Here is a 22,711-nt window from a genome sequence, read left to right as displayed (position 1 = left end):
CTGATTAAGGCCATCTAGACTTTTATCTGATTGGCTTTAATAAAGATATAATGGCCAATAGCTGGGCAAGAAGTGGAAGGTGGAACTTCTGAGCAGAGCGAGGGACTCTGGGAGAAGAATTGAGAGGCAGGAGATTTGTTAGTGGACACAAGAGGTGGATGGATGGACCAAAGCAGAACAGAAAGGGAGACTTGGCCATGTAGTGGGACATAGGCCAGAATTAGTCAGAATAGAGTAGTCAGGAGATTGCCAAGCTATGGCCTAAGCTTTAAGACATTAGTAAGCCTCTGTGTCATTATGCTGATGGGTCTGTGAAGTTCTGCTATAAAGTTGTATTGCAGAACTATAGCAATAAAAACATCATGGTATTGGGAGGAAACAGACATGTTGATCAATGAAATCAAATTGAAAACTCAGACATAAATCCACACACTTATGAACAACTAATAAAATAAATAAAGAAGCTAGAAATACACTTTAAAGAAAAAGAGAGTCATTTTCAACAAATGGCGTATGTCAAACTGGACAGCTGCATGTAGAAGAATGCAAATAGATTAATACTGATCATGATTTTCAAAACTGAACTACAAGCTGATCAAATAACTCAACCCAAAATCCGATAGTTGAGAAAGTGTGGGATAGCCTTGAACTTATTTGTACAGGAAAAGACTAGCTGAACCAAACACCATTAGCACAAGCACAAATATCAACAATAAATGGGACCTCATGAAGCTGAAAAGCTTCTGTATGGCAAGGAACACCTCAGACAAAGAGGCAGCCAACCAAATTGGAAAAGATTTTCACAACTACATATCCAATAGAGGACTAATATCCCACATATATAAAGAACCCAAAAAGTGGGTATAAATTAAACAAATAAGGTAATTAAGAAATGGGATACAAATGTAAACAGAGAAGTCTCAAGAGGAAACTCGATTGCTTCTCTGCCTTTTGGCTAAGATCAAGTGAAGAGGAAACTCAAAGGGCTGAAAATCACTTAAGAAATGTTCAACGTTGTTAGTCATCAGGGAAATGCAAATCAAAACTACTTGGAGATTCATCTGTCAGAATGGCTCAGATCAATAAATCAAGTGGCAGCTCATGCTGATGAGGATGTGGAATAAGAACACTCATCCGTTATTGTATGTGTATGCAAAGTATGGAACAGCTATACCACTCTTGGGCATACACCCAAAAGATCTTCATTCTACCATAGACACTTGCTTAACAATGTTCATTGCTGCTTTATTTAGAAGAATTAGAAATTGGAAACAACTTCAACAGAAGAATGGATAAAAAAGTGTGGTGCATTTACATAATGGAGTATTACTCAAGCATTAAAAAATAAAAGCACGAATTTTGCAATTAAGTGGATGAAACTAGAAATAATCATACTGAATGAGATAACCCAGACTAAGAGAGACAAAATAGTGTATATTCACTTGTATGTGGATATTAGCTTTTAAATCAATGATAACTTACCTATAATCCCTAGAACCACTGTGGTTAGGTATAGAATAAAGGACTTGGGGAGACAGATTGCTCTCTCTGTAAGAAAGAGAAATAGAATAGATAGTTATGGATGGATGAGGGATATTGGAGATTGGAATAGGAGGACCAAGTGGAGGGGGGGCAGGAAGGGGATGAGGGAAGGAATATGGAGAGGGATAGAAAATTAGGGAGCACTTGAAGGGCAGTATGGAAATCTAATATAGTAGAAACTTTCTAAAATATATTCATATATGAAGGAGTTCTAAATGGAATTGCCAAATAATGGGACAAATGGCCATCTCTTGTCTCCAAATGAAGCTTTCAGTATTGGGATTGGGTTACATATAATTGAGTTGTTGGCCAAAGAGGTCCCATGAAAATCCCAAAGGGCCCAGTCTGTTGTTGAGACTATAAGTTGCTCTCTGTAAACTGACAGTGAGACCCCATTGTTGAAGAAAACATCCACACAACTACTTGAACATGGGGAAGTCAGGCTGGTGGCCACATAGAGCCTTCACCCCGCTGCTAGTGCTTAGTGCTAGAAAGTACTCTGCAAGATACCAAAGAAACATAAACACTAATCCAGCTACAAATCCTTGACCTACAGTGGTGTCATACCTGTGAGATATACTAGTGTAATGCTCACACAAAGCTTATGGGAGTAACCAATCATTATCTGATTTAATTTAAGGACTACCTCATGAGATGGAACCCATTTTCAGCTCTGCTTGGGTGACCAAGAACTTGAGGCTAGATAGCCCAGGGACTTAGGGGAAAATCAAATACTACTGTTCTACAAAAGGAACTCTTAATGACATTCTCCTATATTTATAGGTTAGTGTCATCTTCGTCCATCATCAAAGCAGCTTTCTCCTGAAGCAGGTGGAAACAAATACAGAGATGTATAGCTAGACACATGCAGAGGATGAGAGACCTTGGAGTGCTCAGCCCTAAACAGAATGTTCCCACTAAATCCCTCTCTTCAAGACTCAGAAAACCCATGGGAGAGGAAGTAGAAAGAACCAGAGATCAAGGACATCAAGGAAAACAGGCCTTCTAGGCACAATACCACCAGTGAAACACACAGAGACTGGGGCAACATATTCAGGGCCTTCAAGGGTCTGCACCAGATAGGGTCCTACAACTGAAAGAAGCAGGCACATGCTACCATTCATAGTCCAGAAACTATCTCCTGTTGATAAGCACGTATGAATGAAAAATTAGTTTTCAACAAGGAAGTCTTCTTAGCCAGTAGAAATGAAGGGTCTAGATAGGCTCTACTTCTCTGCGTTCAGTGAGTTGTGTATGTGTTATTTTTAACAATGGTGCCTTGCTTTCCGCTGGGGCCTATAATTTTGCTCCAAGTGATAGACCAACAAATGATGACACTTAGGTTGCTGCTCATGCAGTGCTGACTCAGAGCCCCTGGCCTTAAGTATTCAAACTTGCTTTCCTGTTCTTGCCTTGCCTCCTATCTACATCTAATACAAAAATAAGCAACTAAACATGTCAATGTTTTTCAACCTAAGGTGAGAATACACGCCCATAGTGAGCCCCAGGGAGGATTATGGGGAGGGCGGGAGGGAATGGGAGGGTAGTTTGAAAGGTATAGTCACTAACTATATTGCTTTCATAATATTGATGACAGAATGAAGCTGGACAAAAATCTTAGCCCGTGGGATGTGCTGAAGCAGTAACACTGAGAACATATTTTCAGAATGTTGATAAACACAGCCACTCCCTGACCTTCGTGGGCTGTTAACTAACTGTGAAGCCCTGGGAGAAGCTCGCAGCTCAGTTCAGCCCTGTCTTGAGGGTGGACTAGATCATTTTCAAGGGAGTGTTCTCCAAAAAACACTTTTGGAAAGTCCTGCTGGAGACAGTTGCCATGTTTGTAAGAAAGGGGAAAGTACAGGGAGGTGATTTTCTCACAAGGGATTCTAGATTCCATGCAAAGAGCTGTCTTCGATGTAGAGCTGGGTCCTAATCCCCATCTAGTTACGAACATTTCAGTTGAGAAGCGATGGTACTGAGAGTAGTAGACATTCTTGTTTCGGTTCTGGTGTACAGTTCTGGGGATGGAAGCTTGTACCTAGGGAATGCTAGGTAAGCATCCTACCACTATGCTATCCTCCCTTCATCTTGCTCTTTTTTCCTTCCTCCTTCCCTCCTCCTTTCCTCATCTTCCTGGAAATGAGTACTCAAGTGCCATCTAACTAGATATCTTCAGTGTCTTTCACATTTCCACAGCTGTCTACAGCTGCACAGCAAGGACTTCACTTACTCCGCACTTTCTGGTTGGTAACACATTCTCATTTAGATTAAAACAGTTTCAGGAGACTGCATACCTTGACCAAAACCATAGAGTTGGTTAAAGAAGGGCCAGATTCTACCTCCTGTCCTTTATCTTTAAATCTTACCTGCTGTCCTATCTATAAGTAGTTCATGAATTTGACTTTGCCACAGAATCATAGTTTTAAAGACATAGAACTCAAAAATTTGGATGTCTGGATGTCTTAAGGGCTGTGTCCAGGTGATTCTTGTATGCAGTCAAATTGGGGGACTATTACCAAGTGACCCTTGTCTTGGTGCACCTGGTTGTGGCAGAAGGGATTGGCTCCTGGGAGCCAGGTAGAGTCAGGTAACCCCGAGTAAGTCATATAATCCTGCCAAGAACAACTGTTGGCTTAGAGAAGGGATCTGAGAAAGGGATGTCTGGTAGGAGTGAAACAAATGACTCAAAGTCAAATTGTGGGTCCAAGCTGATGACCTATGTTCTGCTTGAGACAGTTTTCCAGATTGCCTTTTCCCTGTTCTGCTCTTCTGGAGAACACCAGATAGCACGCTCTCTCTCGCTCTCTCTCTCTCTCTTCTGCTCAAGACATCAATCTAAGCAGTTCTTATTCTAAAAAATTCTCTGGATAGCTTATCTCTTGCAGATCATAAGTCAATTCTTTTATTTTACTTATCAATCCAGTCATTTACTCCAGGTTTCCTTTTGGTTATCCTATGAATACATATCCTGTGACCCAGCCCGTTAATTCTTAGGAGACAGCAAGCACACATTTTATTTTAATATTGCAGGAGAATTCAGAGATGTCTCTGTTTCTGTTAAGTTCAGAGTATAAACTAGCTGGGTGGGAACCTGTCTGGAAATTACTATTTCTACCACACCTGGGCTTAACTTGTTCTGTCGTAGGTTGACCCTGAATTCACAAATCTTTCTTTGTAAGCATAAACAAAAAAACTTAGCTTGGTGGGATCTCATTTGATCCCTAAATCACTTCATCCACTTCCTTAGTATCTTTCTGACAAGTTGTCTCACTGCCTAGCTGGTGTTGTTCCTTTAGATTGGTGAAGCCCCTCATATAATTCATAGTGCATCCTTATTTTTGAGAAATTATATATTTTTGAACTCATGTTTTTAGAGTTCTTTCCCACAGCCTTAAGGGCTGTCCTAAAGGTTCCAGCCTTTACCATTTTGCTGAGACATTAGCTACACCTTCACCTCCTGGACTTGTGCTGTCTCTGATTATCACAGAGTCATTAACATTAACAAGAAGGGCATTCCTTGAAGGAAGAATGTAAAATATGTGTATTATCATACAAACAAGCTTACACCCACAGCAGTCATAAACACTCGATGTCTGTCTACACACACACACACACACACACACACACACACACACACACACACACTGATCACTGCTACTACAGTCAGATGAATGAACATATTGCCTCCCTGTGTGCTGCTCGGCTATTATGAAGGAGGGGGAAGAGGATCAAGAGGAAGAGGAGTAGGAGGAGGTGTGTGGCATAAATAGTAACATTTCTAAGATTTTCCTGATGCAAATTTACAGCATATAGAGCTGATCCACTTATTAGCCCAGACTCCCAGTTTCCAGAAGAGGACAGTGCCCTCCTTTGCTGGAGTTCTTTTCTTATTAGTACTACCCTGGGCTTCCATGCTTTCGTTATAGAGATGAAGAAACAAATAGTTTTGAGGAAATGGCTCATGGAGAGGGATTAGACATACAGACTGGAAATAAACGGGTGCTTGCAAATGAGAAGCCACTGTAGCATGTATCATTTTCTATCAAGGCCATTCTTAATTCGCAAAGTTATTCTTCATAGTTCGTGACTCGTATTGCTGGTCTTGTATATACTAAAGCTGATTTTGAAAACTTTGAAACCAAAAAGTTGGACAAAAGGCCAAATATCTTCGACACATGGGGCAGGAAAGAGAAAGGGGAAATGAGGCTAAAAGTGTGTTTTTCAGGGGACTAGGAGAACGGGTTTGTATAATTTCACATTTAAGCTACTGATTCCCAAGTGTGTTTTAAGGTAAGACATTTTCTACTAAGATGAAAATACAAACCACTGAAGCAAACCCAGCTAAATGATTGCTTTGTGAGTAGGATGGAATTTGTGTATTTTAGCTCGGCAGAGAGGAAATTTTCCGCTTTTCTTTTGTTGATTACTTTCGCTTGTCCTCCCAAGAGTGTACACAATGTAATCTCTATTTCTCCATTACCTCAGTGGCCTCAGCTCATCTCTGTTCATCCACCAATCACCTCTGCCTCCCCCGTCCTCAGGTTGGCTTGACTGAAGCACACAGCAGCTTACACCCTTTATGAATCCACATTAGGTTTCAGTTTTTGACGTGGGACTAATTTGATTTAAAGCTTCCCCCTCCTTCATTTCAGGTTTCATTTCCTTTCTGTTCCTGCTGTTTTTACCCAGGAAAGGGCTGGTGCAGTGCCTTGGGTGGTACAGGACCCTCCAGTAGAGCTGGTCTCCATGGCTCCAGGGCTGTCTACTTCAGGCTTCTTATAACTGAGGCTGTAATGATCTTTCTAAAGAAGAATTTGGAGTCTGTGTTTCCATGACTAAAAGTCTCTCTTGGCATTTACTGTTTATTGTAGTCCTATCTGCTATGCATGTTTCCATGATTATTTATAAAACTACCACTTTGGGCTCACTTTCAGCCTGTGATCCAATCTCTCTCTGGTCAAATCATGCTACTTTTTAGTGTTCCAAGGAAATCTGAGATTTCCTACCTCACCATGGCATTGCCCCTTACCTGAGAAATAAATCAGTAATATTCAGCAGTAATCATTATGTACTGATCACATTTATCTTAAATCTGTGTTTCTCAACCTGTGGGTTGTGAATCTTTTCAGGAGGCATTGAGCAATCCTTTCATAAGGGTTGCCTAAGGACTTTGGAAAACACAAATGTTTACATTATGATTCATAACAGTAGCAAAATTATAGTTTTGGAGTAGCAACAAAAGTAATTTTATGGCTGGGGGGTGGGGTCACCATATCATGAGGAATGGTGTTAAAGGGCTGCAGTGTCAGAAAGGTTGAGAGTCACTGCTTTAAACAATTTACATTTCCTTCCAAATCAAGCAAACCAGAATTGTGAATTGTGTGAATCTAAGTTAAAGAGATGCCCTTATAATTCACAGCAGAGCACTATCTCTCCATATTTATCCGTCTTTTTTTTCAGCTGCTGAGATAGAATTTTCTTTTAGTGACCAAGGTACATGAGGCCAGCTGGCAGGAAGAACCCAGTGGGAAAACTTGCCAGACTGAGCTGTCATGCAGCAGAAACAATCGAAACCTAATTTGCTGACCTGTCTTGTTGACTTTGGTTCATTTGCAAATGCAGGATTGTAGAAACAACACTGACATGGATATTAGAAGATCTGGAACGTAGTCCCATTTCTGACATGATGTAATTGTCACAAGATTGTGCACATTTGCTAGCCCTTGGATTTTTATTTACAAGACAGTCAAGCAGAGGACACGGAGAAGGGACCTTAACTTCCATCCCTTGCAGTGCAGTCTTTTCCATGCCTATAGCTTTATGATTCTTTACTATTGCTGGCATTTATACATATTTCCTAATTCCACTCCAAAAAATCAAGAGCCCTTAATGGTGGTATTCTTCATTTTTGTTTTATTTTTGTGTGTATCTGTATGAGTTACGCCATGTGCATATGCTAGTATCTGTGGAGGCCAGAAGAGGGTGTTGGAACCACTGGAAGTAAGTTCAAGTGGTTGTAAATCTCCTAACATGGTGCTCAGAAAGGAAGTCGGGTCCTCTGCAAAGAAGGACATACTTTTAACCACCGAGTCAGCCATCTTTCCAGTCTGGGTAGGGCTATTTATAAATAATCACAAATAATTTTGCAAACAGCTGTAAAATAACACAAATAATGTTCTACCCACATAGCTTTTAAAGGTATGTGGCTATTCTCTAAGACCCTTGCAATCTTGAGAAGAATAAAACCCCACATTCACATTTACACTTGGACTTTATCTCATATACAAAGAAATGTCTGCTATATGAATCTCTCCCTTTTCCTCTGGGAAAAACCCTGCATGCTCCCTCCTCCACCACTGTCCTAACCCACACAAGACTGACTGCATCTGCTTTCCTCCCTCATGCATAAAACCTTATCTCACAGCTCATGTCTCATAACAATTTAAACGGATTTTTGTTGTAAATCAATATGTAGATTTAAGTTTTAAGTAAATGTAAATTTAAAACAAATCACACATTTCATTTTTTTTTTAAATCGTATTTGAAGTTGCTATGCCACGGATTCAGATTCAATGTCCTCCCACTTGAGGCAAACAGTCTTTTTTTTTTTTTAAAGGACAAGGTGACTGCAGAGCGCCCTCTTCCCCCTCCCCTCCCCGGAGCTGAGGACCGAACCCAGGGCCTTGCGCTTGCTAGGCAAGCGCTCTACCACTGAGCTAAATCCCCAACCCCAAGGCAAACAGTCTTAAAATGTCTGTACTGTGACACTTAAAAGAATATAGTGAAGAATAGCACTTGGAGAACCTGATCACTCTAAAATGTAAATTGCTCATCACATGCTAAATTGTGAGTGCTAGCATAGCACTTTGCTGCCTTGCTGAGTCTTCAAGGACGCTCTGACGAACTGATACCAGAAACCAATACCTATTCTGAAACTCAGCCTAGTTGTTAAATGTCAGGCCTGGCCTTTTGCTTCAACTTGTATGAGTTTTCAACATAGTTGCAGGCAGCAAGGAGCTGCATTCTCCTCCCTGAGTCTGAAATTCTATGTGCAGGAAAATAAATGTCTGAAAACACACACACACACACACACACACACACACACACACACACACACACACACACACATACCCATCTCTTCTTCCCTCTGCCCTTCCTCCATCCACCCCTTTCCAAGTATCAGGAACATTCAAGCTATAGGTAATTTCAAACCTCATCATTAAAGTACAATAGTCAAGAATTTTTATCCTCTGTCATTCAAGTATCATTCAAGGAAGGAAGAAAACAAACTAACAAACAAAGCCCACCTGTGGTCTGCATTTCCGTAACACCAATACCCAAACCATTCTCTGAAATTACAGACTTGAAATCTGCTACTCTTTATAAACTCCAGAAGGTAACTGAGGAACTCTCAGAAACTTATTTCCTTGCAGGCAAACTGAGCAGCTTTCAGAATCTTATCTCTGTGCAGGCATGACACCTCTGGACACGTTACATGGGAAGAGATCAGCACTTACTTGGCATAGGCCGCTGATGCACATGTCCAGTGATTCTGTATAGCATCGAGTACCATCTAAGACCTTCGGTGCTAGTTCAACAACCAGGCTGGTTCCTTTTGCTTGGCACTTGAGTGAACATGGATTGTCAGGGTCATTAGATACAGGAAGCCATTCATAAAACTGGCCATGGTACTTGACATCATTATGAGCAGAACACTGTTGAGCTCGGAAATCACCTGCTTCTGGTGGGCAGTCCTGGAGGAGAGGGGAAAAGGGCACAAGTAGATATTATGAGAAAAAAAAAACAATTAGAAAGTTGGAAGAGCTGTGGTCTGTGACACTTGTAGAAAACAAAGTGAATATCCTAATCATCACAGATGGACTTCACTGTGTCTCTTTAAAGGTTACGTGATTATTTAGGCCCTTAAAATATAAAGATCTGAGAAATAACTTTGATAGATTTTCTCATTAAAGTCAAATTAAAATGTAACTAGATTGAAATAAATCTTTGGGTTGACATGAGGGCATAATAGACATCTTGAAATACTTTCTAAATGATGTCTGCTCATCCACAAACTCTTCAACATTGTGGCATTTCAATTCCTTCTAATTTTAGATAGCCGATAGTGTTTTTGCCTCCTTCCATCCTGAAAAAGAGAGATATGATAATGGTTCATTTGGTTTTTGTCATATTGGGGATTAAAGTGATGACTTCATCTACTCTAGGCAAGAGAGAAGAGTTTTGTTGTTGAGCTGTATCCCTAGATCCTTACATTTTTTAAAAAGAATAATATTTTATGAGTATGGGTAATTTTTCTTGCATGCATGATTGTGCACCCCATGTATGCCCGATGCCTGCAGAGGCCAGAAAAGGGCGTTAGATCTCTTGGAATTGGAGTTTCAGATGGTTGAGAGCTGACATGTAGGTGCTAGAAATTGAACCCAGGTCCTCTGGAAGAGTAGACAGAGCTTTTAACCATGTAGCTATGTCTCAAACCTCACCTAGACTTTTAAAGTTTATTTATTTGTTTATTGATTGATTGACGAGGGCAGGCCTTGCTTTTTACTTTGTAGCCCAAGCTGATCTGCAACTATCTGCCTCAGCCTCTTGAGTATTGAGATTATGGACATGAGCCTTTCACAGCCTTTCACACCTACCTAGACCTATGACAAGTCTTTATTTCAGTAACTAGTAGAAAAGAGTTATGATAATTTTATTTACAAAAATATGTGGGGCCATTTGTGAGCTGTTCCCTAGAACTTAGGAATTATAGCTTCTAAAATTAATATGGAGAACAAAGAAGATAGACGATCCTTTCTATGTGAATTGCTTTAGGATCAGCAGTGAAACAGAAAGAAAGGACATGGATGTTCTCCACAGATGAATGAGTGACAGTGAAGCTTCTTACACCTGGCTTCCTGGACTCTGTCCAGAGGCAATAAGGCCACTCAGCTCACAAGGTCGTATGAGAAGGTCATGAACATAGGTCAGCCATCAACCAACACAAGGAAGATATCCAGCAGCAATCACTTTGAGTAGTTAATGAAGTGATTGACAAAAAATCCCCAGAGAATTAGGACATTCTATTAATTTAAATTTTAAATAATGCTCACTGAGACAGATGAAAAATAAAATTCTCTAAATGTATATTTCATAAGGGAAACTTAAAATATAAAACTGTAATTAACAATGGCTATTGTCTAATGGGTGATAAAAGTAGGAGAGAGCAAATACAATCAAACTTTAAAAACAGGAGATATAGGGAAAACTGGTGGGTGAAGGCTTTAATTGGGAGGGAGGGAAGGGAGATCAATACAAGAGAGAAATAAAGAACAAATAACTGTTTGAAAAAGCCTCAATGAACCATATTATTTTATATTTACTGGAAATTACATATATATGAATGTGTACATGTACATATTTATGAATGTATACATAGACATATATTTATATATGTATTTGAAAGGATATTATAACCCTTGAGTTGACAATGATCATCCCAAGAGCCATGACTATCCAATAAAAATCCCAGTACCAGGCATGAGAAACCTCCTTTTGAGTTGTTGGTTAGGGTAGGTCAAGATACTCACAAAACAATGTAGGCTATTACTATTGCTATTGACCTGGGTTGCCTCCCAAAGGTAGAAGATAAGTCCCTATTGCTGAAGACATTACACACCTCTGACACAGAAGTCAGAAGATTTAAGTCGAATCTAACCTTGAATGCCTCCCTTCTGAAGTTTAGCTTTCATAGTACCAGAAGTGTTAAACAAATTGATAAAGGAGGGAAGGAATCAATAGCACCACTCAACTGCAATTTCTATCAATGACCAGCATGCCAAGATCTTTCTAAAGGTACAATAGTGGTACTTATGTCTTGGTGGTAACCAGCAGCTGTCTAATCTAATTAGACTTAAGTCCTCTTAATCATGGACTTGTAGATCTCAGAAGAGAACTTACACCCTTGACTTTATCAGATCAGTATAATTCCTAGCTGCATTCTAAGCCACACAGGCAGTATAGCCCTTTCACTCCTCAAACAGGAAACTTATCTTTGTAGCAGATGGAGACCATCACAGAAAAATTAGTCAAAATCTAGAGATCAAATATAGTGGGGTCCCATCACTCCTGTAGAGATAGTTACAACACAAATCCTGTATCTAAGGCTCAGGGAACACCACCATCAGATAGGTTGTTAGAGCTAGAGAACCAGGAAGTCTGCTGCAAGATTGGATCTCTTAGAAATTACAGAGAAGCTACATCTAAGATATCTATATGGCTTTCTAAATGAGATCTGAATAAGGACAACACCAAATGTATATGCTAAGGTAGAAGGGGAAATCTCAAAGGCCCCACCCATAAACAAAGAATTGCTGAGGATTGCTGAAAGAGAGAGGATTCGTCTTTCCCAGAGATGTACCCCTTAAATGGTTATCTAATACCAAGTGGTCAGCCCAGAAATAATATACACACAATCAACACTAAGGTGACTCAGCAAACATTATTTAGATATTTACATACAAACAATGATGATGAGATGAAGGGGTCATGAATTTGAGGGGGAGTTATGGGCAACATGGGAGGGACTGAAGAGACAGGAAATGGGAGAGACTGGAGGGAAGAAAGAGAAGGGAGGAAATGATATATTTTAATTAAAACTCTAAATACTAAACCACAAAGGGGAATCATATTTTTACTTTAGACTGGTTTTTTTGATAGTGTACTAATTTGATTTTCTTTTGCTGTACTAAGAAAGGTAGACCCAAACAACTTGAAGAGTAATGGTTTATTTAGCTTGCAATTCTAGGTCCTAATCCATCATTGAGGGAAGTCAGGACTAGAACTGAAACAGGACCTATGGGGGAATGATGTTTACTGGCTTGCTCTGGGGCCTGGGCTTAGATGGTTTTCTTATATAACACAGATCCACATGCCTAGAGATGGTGTTGCCCACAGTGGGCTGAGCCTCTCTATATTAATCATCAATCAAGACAGTCTGTTATGGTCTTGGCCACAGACCAAGTTGAGTTGGGCAATTCTTTAATGGAGGTTTCCTCTTGTCAGGTGACTCTAAATTGTGTCACATTGTCAATAAAAACTAACTAGCACAGACAGGTCAATTTTCTTCATTGGTTTTAGAGTAAGATTCTCTATAAAAATCCTGGACTATCCATCCATGGAGAGGCTTTCCCTACACTCTTTTATCTTAAATGATCCATACATTGTCAGCCATTCTCTCTCACTATGCTATCAGTCGGAAAGTTTTTTTTTTCAGTTCTTTCCCTGATAATCTTATTATATTCATAGAAACATTAGAGAACACTATTGCTTTTTCTTTTTTAAATATAAAATGCCTTCTGGACTCTTCTATTACTTTAATGGTTCTACTAAGCAGCACATAAGGTTTTGATACGTGTGGGAGTGTAAATTTTTACTAGGCAGGTTAAGATATATATAATTAAACATTTATTTGGTATAAACATGAGATGGCTCAAGCTATAATGTAAACTCTTAAAATATATTTTCTTTATTAGTTTTATACTTATTGAGAATGAAATACAGTAGAAAGAGAAAGTATAATTTATATAAAATACAATCTATGCATAAGTATCCAAATTCACACCATTTGCAGTCATGGGCCACCATGACTGGTGCTGGTTATCTTCAGAAGTTCTGGGGTACAGTATAATCTTTGGAATGATCATAAATAAATGAATGCATGGTATATGTGCATATTCTATACAAAACTTATTTTTTATTGTAAGAAATCCAAATTGCACACTCTGCAAAACTTCAGGAACTACATATCATCATTTCTAACACCAGCTCATTTCAGATCCTATGCTCCAAAAGTGCAGATCAGCTGCTTTAACACAGGATTTATGCAGACCCATGTTCTAAAGGTAACATTACCTTTGCCTAGTTTAGAAATTCTGCCAACATTTTCTTAGACCTCACTTGCTAACTTTTACCCTGAAAGAACCTTTACACTAACTTCCATCAAAGTGCCTCACGTTTGCTTCTCTAAATCTCCCTGTTACACATCTTAGAGTCTCTCAGGCTGCTACTTTCCCATGTCAACAGGTTGGATCAACAACCTCTACATGGTCCACAAGTTCCTTTGGGGCCATTGATAAGAAAAGTTACCTAAATTGATCATCTAATTAATAACATTTAAATCAAATATTTTACAAGACACGTGTCATCTCAGATACACTTGTTTACTCTGCAGAATAGAAATACTGAAGAAGCCTCTTTGACACAGAACATTAAGGGAATTGCTTCAAATAGTCCCAAACACCTGTCCTAACTACCTTTGCTTCTATTCTATGAACATAAGTGAATGAGCTTAGAAGGGAATTTTAATGTCAGAATTAATCATCTTTGCCAGGTAAAAAGATTTACGAATAATTAAAAGATGTTCTAGTATTATCCAGAGGTAATTTTCTGCATTTTTCCAATTCCAAAAAATAGTGTTAATTACATTTTAAGTGGCACATCATCTCAGTAAAGACATGAAACTTCTGCAGATTCTTCAGTTCTATCTGCTTAACAAGCTATGTTCATGTGTTTCCTAAAATGTTTGTCTCAAAGTGGTAGAAAGAAATATTAGTGAAAAACATTTAAATGAAGTTTAAATCAAAGTTTAAATGTTTTCTATGATAAAACTAGTGACCATATTCAGACATACTATAGAGAATCAAGATGCAAACAGATCTTCACCTGCACACTAAGGCTCCATGAATACCCCTGATACATTTATGATTCTTTCTACAGCTGTAAATGTACCCCTGAGAGTAATAATGCATATGAATACTTCAACACACTTCTATCACAAATCAAAGTTTTGTAGCGCTGCGAGGATAATATTTGGTGAAATCATGGATCATTTGACCTGGAGTTCAGAGTGGGAAACTGAACTTGAGTCTTTTGAATATTGAATTTATCTGTGCTTGCATTGTAAAACAGGTCCAACAAGCTCCTTAGACCTAGTAGCTCTTACAAAATAACATGCTGATGATTTCAGTGTAGATGATTCAGAAACATATGAATCAAATTTCTGTTGAAGTACACATACTTAAAAATAGAGGGCAGAGGACTTGGCAAAAGACTCTTTGGTCCAAAAAAACAAAAACAAACAAACAAAAAAACCCCACCAAACCAGACCAAAACAAAGCAAAAACCTTCCTAAGTGACATTTAAGTCATTCATTGAACTCCTAGAGGAAGCTCAGAAAAAGTCCCTGTAGCCTCCTGTCTCACAATATCCTAATAAACATCATAGTCATCATCAACATTCGCAACATAGTAATAATAACTGTTATACTGTAGAGAGTGACCATCCTCAGAGATTTAGTTTTGAATTATAATTGAGTGCTTTAACAAGTATATTTCCCAAGCCTCTTCTGAGTTAGATTTCGAAACAAATGTCCTAATTGTTCTTTACCACTTGTGACCCTTTACTTGGATGTCACCTTTGAGATACCAGCTTTTGGGGGATACTCTTTAGCACACAAGCCACAGTTCTGAGACAGAAGGTCATTTCCCTTTGGATATAAGGAATGCAGAAGATACAGAACCTATATAGCTCTCATAAAACATTAATGGAAATAGAAAGAGTAGTCTTTCAATGAGATATTTAAAATAGAAGCAAAAACAAATGATGGTTTACATATTTCTGCATAGAAGACAAAAACTACAAAGGTAGTGACTGTACCAAATGCATCTTACTCTTTACCAACAAACAAACAAACAACCGGAAGGAGGAAGTGGATAACAAATCCTGACCTTCCAGTTCCACTTTGGCTCCGGAAGTACCATCAAGTAGCAATGAAACAAGGGAAAGAACTAGAGAAAGAAGAAAATTTCATTGCAGCCTGAAATCTTAACACACCTGTACACTGGAGGCCTGCATTAGGTTCCTAGACTAGGAACTTCTTGTATCTATGAAATTATTTTTAAATTTTGCAATAGATCATCCTGCAAATTACTGTAGTTAGCCATTTATTATAATACCTTTCTTTAAGCACTTAATCCTAACCATGTCAGAGCTGTGTTCTTTAAGAACACAAAAATACAATCTGACCTTTTATTTGCTCCCAATAATAATTCATACAGTCTGTGGGGTTCTGCCATATATGGAGCCAATTCAAAACATTCTCTAGTTAATCAACTAGTCTGTGGGAAAGACACGATGGATCCCAGATGTCTTCTGATATTGATTCATGGATCAGGTTACACCGTAGGACAGAAGAGGGTCAAGCCTTTCAGAGCTAACTCACTGATTGTATCTCAGCAGCTAAGATGACACATATGAATGGCCTTAAAACGGATTTTTAAAAAATACACAGAGATGTGATCAGAAGAAATATTACTTTTTAATTTTCAATTTATTTATTTAACCACCAAATTTTCGACAGGGTATCATGTAGTCCTAGCTGGCTTCAAATTTATTATTTGTAACTGATGATGACCTTGAACTCTAGATCTTCCTGCTGCCAACTCCCATGTGCTGGGATTACAGGTGTGCATCACCATGCCTGGCTTTTACTTTCACTCTTTTTAAAGAAGGCATTTGCTTCCTGATGGCCATTCATCTGCTTTAACTCTGCTCCTAAGTATTTACTGGTCAGCTTATTCATTTAACTTACTATATAATGCAATGGTATAAATATTCTGTCACCGTGTTTTTTTTAAAGGGATTTTTATTTCAGTGTATAGATGCTTTGCCCACATGTATGCCAAACACATGCATGTCTTGTGCCTGTGGAATCCAGAAGAGGGTATTAGATCCCCTGGAGGTGCAGTTATGCACAGTTGAGAGTCACTATGTGGGTTCTGGGAATCAAACCCTGGTCCTCTAGCAGAACAGATGGTGTTCTTAACTGCTGAGCCATCTCTCCAGTCCCTAGCACTATGCTTTATTTTAAGCCAAGGTTAATACTTGATAGGATCATGAAAAGCCTGGATATTACATTCCTATGATCATGTGCTACAGTCACTGGTAAAAGCCTCTCATCTCATGTCATTTCCTTCGGTTACTACTGTTCTTCTGAATCCCATGTGGTCCTGATCACTTATCCTCCGCCAAAGTTACCAAGAAGGAAAAGCAAATTAGAATTGTTGAGTGAGGTGCATACTCTATTTTTCAATAAAGGATTGCCCCTTAAAGAAGAATAGAGACATCTATCAGCTCCTAGACAACTGTAGAAAACGTTATCAGTTCTAACTTTTCTCCTTCAAATATTAGGAGCCCTGACATTGTGTGAAAGCAGGAAAAGAGAGCCACCAAAGATTCCTCACAAATGACTCTGTGGAGGACCTGTAATACACTCTGAAGTGCTCAGTGCCTTGGTGTGCTGCATAGAAGCCCCTCTCTCCTGCCATGCACTGTGTCTTTCAGTGACTTGGCTTTCTGTTTTCTGTACTGAAAGTTAGGAAGAAATAATTGACTGGTCAGTATCCATTGACACGATCCAGTCCGCTGTGATATTTAGTTCTTAGCAGGATAATCCATAGTTCAGTTCCCATCTCCAAGTCGGGCCCCTTCCCTCTGATTCCATACACATACAACTGCTTATTATCACGTGGGTTTCTAAGACACCACAACTCACTGTACTGTAAACCTGTAGCAGCTCTAGATCACACTACATCTGACCCTCCACCACCACAGCCTTCTCCATCCAGTGCCATCCTTTCCAGGCCCCAATACCTCAGAGCGATGGCTCTCAAGCTTAAGCATGTATTAAAATCACTGGGAGGGCTTCTTAAACAGAATGGTGAAAGCACTTCCCTCCAGAGTGTCTGACTCAGTAGATCGCAGGTGAGGGATTGGGAATTTGCACCGGACAAAGTTCCCGGTGACACTGATGCTGCTGCTCATGGTAGTCTACATGCAAAAACTAAAGAAGTATTGATTCCAGTTCACAAGGGCCCCGAATCTGTCTACAACTGAGGCTGAGCCATCATGTCTCACGTGATCATGTCTCACGTGAATCTAGCAATGGATTCCCCTTTCTCTGCTCATCTGGACACGTCGGTCAGTGAAACAGAATGATTTTATTTAAGCATTAAGCAGATAGATCATGCTATCTCCCCGCTTCAGCTCAGGAGCTGGTTCCCTACTCAGATCAAAAGGAGGATCTGAGATCTGTCTCCGGAGGAAAGCTCTCCTTTGTCTCTTTGGCCTGAGAATTCCTGCAGCCCTTGCTCTCTTGCATCTGGCCCCACTGGATTCCTGAATTGAGAACCCTCTTACCTCAGGACACATGTGATGCTTCTACCATTTACAATTCCTTTGGTCTACATTGCAAGGACTTCACCTCAACAAATTTTCACTCAAATACCACCTTCTTCTCAATGAGGCCCACTCTGCCCACTACATAAGATCATACCCCACCCCTACCCCGACTCCGATTCTGCTTAGTCCTACTCAGTTTTCATATTTTCTACACCATGCAATCCTCTTTGACTGTGCCATTTGATTCACTTATTTTACTTGTTGGGTCATTCTCTATTCCCATCTACTAAAGTCTACTCTCTAGAAGGAGAGGGGCGCGTGACTATTTGTTGAAAGACTCAAAACATTGAAAAATGGAAGAAATGCCATCTTTTTTTACCACAGAGACTTCAATCCTATTTCTTAAAATTTTCAGGAATTTAAATCTCAGTTCCCTTATTGTCAAATGTTTATTATTCCTTTTTTTATAAAAAATAAAGCCATTTATGCTTTCAAATTTTAGACCCTAGGAAAGTTGAATAGGGAGTCCTGCCTACTTTTTGAATAGGCAGATTGATATTTCTTCCCCCATGTAAACAAATTTAATAGGCCAATATTGAGAAACTTGAAATGTGCTGAAATCATTTATTATTTAAAAAATAGCCAGCCATTTATAAATTTTATTAAACACTTAAGTGTTACATGCATGCATCATAAAGCGCTAATGTTGAGGTAACAAGCTTTCTCACCCCAATTTTGGCCACCTGCTTATACTAACATCAATATCATCATCAAGGGGATTTATTTGTGCAAGGCTGTTCCCTGCAATGTAACGTGAAATTAAACAGACACAGTCTCTGCCCTGTCTAGACAGTCTGTACAGATACAATTCTATTATATTTCAAGAGCACAATATTTAAATTTCTAACATATCAGCAAGGGTGCAAAGAACAGAAGACAGGGTTGTGTTTGGAGGGTGGTGTCATAGGAGGCAAAGACCATTTGTGACTCATTGTCCCTCTGTCTACAACAGCCAAGAGGCTGTCTGTTTTCTAAGTCAGAGCTAAAGGTTTGGGACACCATGTTTTTAATGTATCAGATATGGTTCAAAGGCACTTGTTTTTGTTCTTTTTCTCCTGGTACAAAAGGTTTATGGATGTCTTTTTCACGTCTCCCTCCACTTTCAACACTTTTAGGAAATGGCAGACTCCAGGGAAGGGAGTGCTCTTGAGAAATGAATCATTAACCATTTTATTGCCTAGCTATGACTCAGGTTCACGCTCAGTTAAATATCGTTGCAATCGTGTGATCGTGAAAAGTAATGGAGTACTCTAATTTATCCCAGCTTTGGGTGTACCCTACTGTGCTCAGTCTCGGGGAGGCCAGGCATGGTATATGGAGTAGCTTTAATGCAAGTTCATTTGTGTGTACACACTGTACATGCAGAATGTGTGCATGGAGACTCGGTGGGCCTACCCACTTGCTCTGTTACACTGTGTTATCTGGAAACAAATGGTTGGCCTGGCTAGTTTTTTTTTTTCTTTTTTCTTTTTTTAATGTCTCCAGGCCTCTATGAGCTGATCTAAGTAAAAATATTGAAAACATTTAGTTTTAAAAGTTCACTTTCCCTCTCTTTTGGATAGTTTTTATTTCAGCGCCTTTGTTTTTTCTTCTTTGAACAATGCAGACGTTTGGAATCCAATTCCCTAGAGGTATTTGTAGGACTGGTTATAGTTTGTCATGTTAGACTCTTAAATTCTCTCAATTTTGAAAATATTCGTTCCTTGAGGCTTTTTTTATTATTTTTAGTTTCCTTTCTTTGAATCTCCTCCAATTTAGCAGTATCTTTCCTTAAATCAGCATTTCTGACTTTTTATTATTTTTTACTACAGTCTGAAATAAATGTTCCCCACTCCACCTCCCCAAATTAGCATATTTGGCGAGGTAATTTGTAAGACATTTTGTAATAGGGCACACCATTTTATTTTATAAGCACAGGGCCATACAATGTGATGTTCTCAGACTGTGTTAAACAAAATAGCTGTGGTGTAGACGCAGGTTGGGAAAGCTAGCACAAGGAGACAGGTTTGCTAACAATTAAGTAAGTGTCTGATGCTCTTCATGCTTATTTGCAAAATGGGAAGGGATGAGTTGGATGGATGACAAAGGTGCAAACATAAGGAATAAAGCTGCCTTGGAACAATGTTTTGTAAGCCAGCCATTTAAAATAAAAGAGGAAAAGACATGGTTAATCTAAGTCCAAAGACAGACTCTGGGAGCAGATACCTAGGTTTAATTTATCCTTTTTCCCCCTATTGTTACTTTTAAAATACAAAATTGTAGACTTAAAAAAGGAACAAGTAAATGAAGTTATTTGAAATAAAAACAGAACAAAATTAAAATCAAGAATAAATGCCACGTAAACAAGTTGGAGAAGACTCTTGCCACCTCATATGGCCTTCTCTCCTTCCCAACTATCAACAAGCTACCTGACTGTGTGTGCGGGTTTTACTCCTTTTTGGGTCTCCCTGAATCCTAACAGCGCAGTGTCTAATCTCCAATCTCCGCTGTTTTTTTGTTTTTTTTTTTTTTTTGAGGTATGAAATGTGATATATCATCATGAAATGAGTTGAAATGGCATTGGGCACTCCTATGGTGACATTTGTGCAGCATCTAATTTTGTGTTAACCTGGGTAAGTGTCTGCAAACTCACATAAGACTTCAGTGTGAATCACTGTTACTACTGAATCAATTTACTGAAGAAGAATGCTAGGACTGGAGGGTCTCCTTTGTTGTGAGAAGGCTAAAAGACCGCAGAGAAAGCTATTGATTCTTTAACCTAAGAATGGGAAAGAGTCTCTTCTCATCTAGGGTTTATGCTAACATGCGTCCTGTGTGGAAGAGTTGAGAACACTTGATTGTGTTGTGTTTTCTAAAGAGAAGAAACAGGACTCTCAGATGGCTACAGGATACCAGTAGAGAATAGCTGAGTTTTTCTTACAGACGTTGGGATGAGGCCTGCTTGATGAAGTTACTGTCAACCAACTCAAAGAAAGTTGCATGACACTTCTCTCTGTTCCTTCCCTAATCTCTAACTCTCAAGTAGGTCAGGATTCCTACTGTACACACAAGCATGTAAGGTTAATGGCACATAAAATAATTTTGTAGAAGTTGTTTCTGGAAACACCATTGTAGACATGAGGACAACACTTTCCAAATGAAAATTCAGAACCTGCACCTTGCTGCCTCTAAGATGACTTTTTTGTTGTTGTTTAAATATACATTTAATTAAAGTGACTTATATGGATGTCTTAACATATGAATATAATCAAACAATACTAAGTGCCAAATTGACTGGGTTATAAGTTTAATGGATGACACTCAATTTTCTTCCTATGTACTCATGGTTCTCAGTTTGTTGATCTTGGAGCATGGACATGTTTTAAGAAACTAAGTAGAATCAGAAAAATATATTTCCTGACATTGAAACCCTGACATTTCTAGGTTGTCCTTTGAAGCTTAAGGCACAGGCTTTCCCTATGAAAGAACCATTTCCTTCTCTACGCTGGGTTTGGGAAAAGGTAAAGAGGAAAGCAAGCTGATTAATCATATCTGGAGTGAGGTTTGCCATAGTCAGGCTTTCTGCTTAATCATGCTCCTCAATTATTAATAGCTTGCATATGTTCAAACCCCACCGAGATGTTTAGTAAGTACCAGAAGTGCCAGGGTATGGTAACCAGTCAATGGCACTCCTTGACTTTATGAGGTTCACAGATTAGTGTTTTAGTTGGGGTTTTAATGCTCTGAACAGGCATCATGACCAAGGCAATCCTTGGAAAGGATAACATTTAATTTGGGCTGGCTTACCGGTTCAGAGGTTTAGTCCATTATCATCAAGGTGGGATCATGGCAACATCCAGCCAGACGTGGGGATGGAAGAGGGGAAAGTTCTACCTCTCCATCTGAAGTCCACTAGGAGAAGACTGGCTTCCAGGCAACTAGGATGAAAGTCTTAACGCCCACACCCCCAGTGACATATCTACTGCAACAAGTCCACATCTACTCCAACAAGGCCACACATCCTATTAGTGCCTATCCCTGGGCCAAACATATACAAACCATCACAATTAGGAAGGCAAAAACTGAGACCAATAATGTCATAGTTTTCATTTTAGCTATAGAATTTCAGGCAAGGTAGGAGACAACCTCAAAGTTGGTAGGTCATTTTAGAGTACAAACAACTGCCCTTCCTATTCAGTTCCTCGTCGGGCTGCATCTAACAAAGGAAAATAAATATTCAAACTCTCCCATTCTGTAAGCCATCCCTGATACTTCCAGAGCCTGAGCCTTAACCTGTCTTTCTGCTTTCTTTCTTACATGGTATCCAAGGCAACGGACACCTCAAGAAGTTTCTGTCTGGAGCTGACCTACATTTGCTTCTTTTCTGCTTTTCTTCTTTCTTGTCACCAGCCAGCCAACACTTTTGCTGGGACATTTGCCCTTTCCTTGATACTTTGCTTATCAGGCAGACATGATCCAAGATGTCTTCTCTGCTTGACTCCTTCAATGTGAAACTGTCACTGTTCAGTTTTCTCCGACAACTCCATGCCAGCAGCCCATGGAAGAGGTCCTGTGGCACCTGCTTTGTATTTTATCATTAACCCAGAAGGCACATTGGGCTTTCTGTCTCTCCCAAAATAATGAAACCACACACACACACACACACACACACACACACACACACACACACACACACACACAAAGCCACATCCCACAGTTTTCCTAGAATATATAATCTTGGTTCAAAATGAATACTAGTTAACAGTGCCGGGGACTTCATTTGTGTCAGAGTGTCAGACTAGTAACTCCAAAGAGGCTTCTGACTATACACAACCTAAAAATAGTAGACCTAAATTTAAAAAGTTGTTAAGTAAACAAATGATGACAG

The 22,711-nt window shown here is 39.3% G+C and overlaps 1 protein-coding gene across 5 annotated transcripts in view; it reads right to left on the bottom strand.

The window, feature by feature from the left end:
• Positions 1-22,711, bottom strand: part of Adamtsl1 (ADAMTS-like 1) — a 398,736-nt gene that overhangs the window by 285,061 nt on the left and 90,964 nt on the right. For all 5 annotated transcript variants that reach the window (XM_087549776.1, XM_087549775.1, XM_087549777.1 and 2 more), the window contains 1 exon segment: positions 9,063-9,299. In XM_087549776.1, coding sequence (XP_087405902.1) covers positions 9,063-9,299 — 237 coding nt within the window.

The sequence above is a fragment of the Rattus norvegicus genome, chromosome 5 (assembly GCF_021556685.1).
Source record: "Rattus norvegicus strain SHRSP/BbbUtx chromosome 5, alternate assembly SHRSP_T2T, whole genome shotgun sequence".
NCBI classification, from domain to species: Eukaryota; Metazoa; Chordata; class Mammalia; order Rodentia; family Muridae; genus Rattus; species Rattus norvegicus.
This window is presented reverse-complemented; position numbering and strand designations above follow the sequence as displayed.